The sequence below is a fragment of the Dufourea novaeangliae genome, unplaced genomic scaffold (genome assembly GCF_001272555.1).
Source record: "Dufourea novaeangliae isolate 0120121106 unplaced genomic scaffold, ASM127255v1 scaffold7, whole genome shotgun sequence".
Classification (NCBI taxonomy): domain Eukaryota; kingdom Metazoa; phylum Arthropoda; class Insecta; order Hymenoptera; family Halictidae; genus Dufourea; species Dufourea novaeangliae.
Genome location: NW_015373896.1, coordinates 542,297 through 545,710, shown reverse-complemented (window position 1 = coordinate 545,710; position 3,414 = coordinate 542,297). Strand labels below are relative to the sequence as shown.

The 3,414-nt window shown below is 54.3% G+C and overlaps 1 protein-coding gene across 1 annotated transcript; it reads left to right on the top strand.

Annotated features, from left to right (window-relative positions):
* Window positions 1-435: 435 nt before the first annotated feature.
* On the top strand, window positions 436-2,873 carry LOC107193303 (leucine-rich repeat-containing protein 24-like). The gene is made up of 2 exons (XM_015582708.1): window positions 436-1,349; window positions 1,682-2,873. Exons 1-2 carry the CDS (start codon window positions 436-438, stop codon window positions 2,871-2,873), a joined length of 2,106 nt encoding a protein of 701 aa, XP_015438194.1.
* Window positions 2,874-3,414: the final 541 nt, after the last annotated feature.

Here is a 3,414-nt window from a genome sequence, read left to right as displayed (position 1 = left end):
CAGTCGATTAATCTAGTTCTTAAAGACCTCTACTTCCTTGAATCATTTTCAAAAAAACTGTTTAAACCTATCCGGAATTCTTTCTCGATTCAACGCGCTTTTCCTCGGCCAATTTCGCCTCTGTTTCCCGGTCCGCGGCAGGGTTTAACAACAGAAACCCAATAACACGGAGAAACTCAGTATCTAAAGGTGCTTGTTGAACCGTTGTTGTTTCAGGCTGGGGAACGCGGATCGAGCAGCCCGGCTTGATGACCCCGCGAGAACCCATCAGCCGCGTGAATCGCTTCGAGCAGCCAACCGAGAGGATCACCGGGATGCACTCGTTCGGCGAGAGGTCTGGCGGAACGTCGGCGTAGAAATAAAAACGAACGGAATCGAGGAGAAAATGAGATAGAAAGGATAGAGGCGGCAGTGGATCGTCGGGAACGAGGCACCATGTGCTCGGGCGTGCGAGCCTGGCGGTGGAGAGGGGCACTTCTAGGCACTAGCGGCAAAGAGTGGGTGGAGTGCGCCAACAGGGACCTGAAAGGTCTCCCGCAGGGCGCCCGTGAGGAGACACAGGTGTTGGATCTGTCGAACAATCATCTGGTCAGTCTGCCGCCGGAGTGTTTCCACGCCCTCGGCCTGATCAATCTGCAGAGGCTATACTTGGGTAGATCTCATATCAGCCGTATAGCGTCCAAAGCGTTAATGGGCCTGGTCGGGTTGGTGGAGTTGGACCTCTCGGAGAACCTGCTCGAGGAGATACCGACGGAGACCTTCCCGTACTACTCGAACCTGATGAAGCTGCTGCTGAACGGGAATCCCATCCGGGAGATCCGTCGAGGGGCGTTTCAGCAGCTGGCGCATCTGACGAACCTGGAGGTGAGCCAATGTCGGCTGGAGACGATAGAGCAGGGCGCGTTCGACGGTCTTCAGCTGCTCGAGTGGCTACGATTGGACGGCAACCGGCTGACTCGCGTGCCCGACCACACGCTACCACTCGGGGGAAACGTTCGGGGACTCACTTTGCACAATAATCCCTGGCTCTGCGACTGCCGTCTACGAGCTACACAGACATGGCTTAAGGAATCCGCGCCGATGACTCCGCAAGAGTCCGAACCTGTCTGCGATGCTCCCCCGAAACTTCGGGACAAGCAGATCAAGGCCGTGAAACCAAACGAACTGGCGTGCCTGCCGCAGATCGAGCTGCGGGAGAAGCTTGAAACCTACGAGGGAGATAACGTCACTCTCAAGTGCGACGTCTACGCTGTGCCCGTTGCTAAGTTGACTTGGTGGTTCAACGGGGAACCTTGCGAGCTACAGAATGAAAACGACTCGTTGGCGATCTTTTCTGCCGGCTTTCCACGGTAAGCGAATACTTTCTTCTGTGCATTAATACAGAATGCTCGATTAGTCGCCGCGTATGAGTACTCCGGTAATCGGAAAATGTCGATTTCAATATTGTCGGGATGCGTCAGGATTTAGTTTCCCCGGATCCAGTTTTCCCGATAATCCGATGATAACGAGGATCTCTGTTTCGCGTAATTTTCTTCGACCTATAATAAGTTCGAGCTCGATTCCGCAGCCACACGTGGCTTCCGTTACGCGACTTCTCTACGATAAGAGAAAGTTTTTTCAAAGCATTTAAGAAATCTGTAACGAAACATTATCATCGACGTACCCGCGCAAACTGTTCCAGATACGTCTACAGACAACGAGGCGGCACCAACATGAGCAGCACCCTTCTGATCTACTCCGTGGAGTCGCTGAACGAGGGCACGTACACGTGCATCGCCGAAAACGGAGCTGGTTCCGCGGAGGCAAATCTATCTCTGCGAGTGCTCCTGCAAGAAAAAGTCACCGTCGAACCGCCGAACGATCACTCGAGGTCAGGATACATCGTGGCCATAGCCGCGGGTGCTCTGGTGGGCACATTACTCGCCCTTGGGACTCTGATAGGCAGTATATTGTTTTGCGTGCGCAAACGTCGTCGCGATAGAAAGAGAAACTCCAAAGCGTTGGTCTCGCAGAACAAATCCGTGATGCCAATTACCAAAGACACTGCAACCAGTCTATCGTGTAGGAAGGGTAACGGGAGTTTGATAGGCCTAGAACATCAGCAAATAGTCTCGTATACCGAGAGAGAAATGAGTAGAGCAGCGACTCTTGAGCACAGGGAGCACAGAACCGTGAACGAACCTTACTGCAGCCCGGTCTCGAAGTATCTGACGGAGCCGGACCTTATCAACGAAGTCCCTGAGACGACTGACGTGGGCTACGGCCAACTCTATCGCCATCAACCTGGCGAGAGACAGATCCTGGAATACGACTCTGGATATCCCCTTCAACCTGACCTGCGTCCACCGAACATACCCCAACTAAGTTATCTCGACCAGGATGGATATCCTCTGAACTTCGGTCTACCCAAAATACCGTTCAACACCGCCAGCACCCTTCCACGCTTGAGACAGAGGATGGCGGAAGGCTCCGCTGTGGCGCCACCTGCCAGGTACTCTAGGGAGGCGGAGTTCCTTGCCAGATCGCCGGGATACGATCCTGTGTTGCCCAGGACCGACGCCAGGTACACAGCCGAAGGATACCCGTATCCTGTGCAACAGCAACCGCAGATCCAGCCTGTGGAACAGCCGCTTCAGCAGCAGCTACCCGTCTCGCCGGTGTCTCCGGTCGCCGTGTTCCCGGAGGTGCCGTTCATTCCTTCTCCACCAGCCGCGTACAGAGGCGAAACGACACCTCTGTCTCCCAGGTCCTTGCTGAGCAAAACTGCCCGTGAGGCTGCAGCGGCAGCTGCAGCCAGGGCGGAGGACCTGCAGCCACCTCATCATCCGGAGAGTCCTGACGAAGGATACGTCGGTGATGCGATGGACGTCTAAACCCAACACACTCGATCTCATTGTGAGACACCAGACTGATTGTGAGGAGGATCTAGCGAGTGTAGCGAGTACAACGAGGAGATTCGAATTCAAGGAGGATGACCCGTCGATTTTTTCCTTTTTGCGAAAATACATCGGGATCGTCCTCGTTCCGAGGGAGGAAGACGATCGATCCCGAGCGCACACGAAACGGAGAAACTGTCTACGTTCGGATAAAATTAATCCAAGGAAAACAAGCCCCGAACATGATTGGCAGAACAAGAACCCCGGGACAGAGGTAGAACGTCGTCGACATCCGGCAGAATGGATATCAGACGTCGTACGACCAAAGTGCCGGTTGAGCAGGAACAAAAGGAGTCGAGGCGGTAGCCGGGAGACGTAATGGATTAATCAGGTGCGAGCTTTCCCGGAAGTCCCGAACCGCGTGTCTACGGATAATAATTTCTTGTCAGAGTCAGGCCACCGTGTTCGAAGGACGGGCAGCAGCAGCGCCACTAATCAAATTGTGGTCCGAAAGGGAAGGAGTACCGCTAAGACGCCT

Bases quoted from the DNA above. Each gene is read 5' to 3' on its own strand.
- LOC107193303 (XM_015582708.1), top strand. From the start codon at position 436: ATGTGCTCGGGCGTGCGAGCCTGGCGGTGGAGAGGGGCACTTCTAGGC. The intron at 1,350-1,681 runs GTAAGCGAATAC...AAACTGTTCCAG, and splicing joins TTTTCTGCCGGCTTTCCACG to ATACGTCTACAGACAACGAG.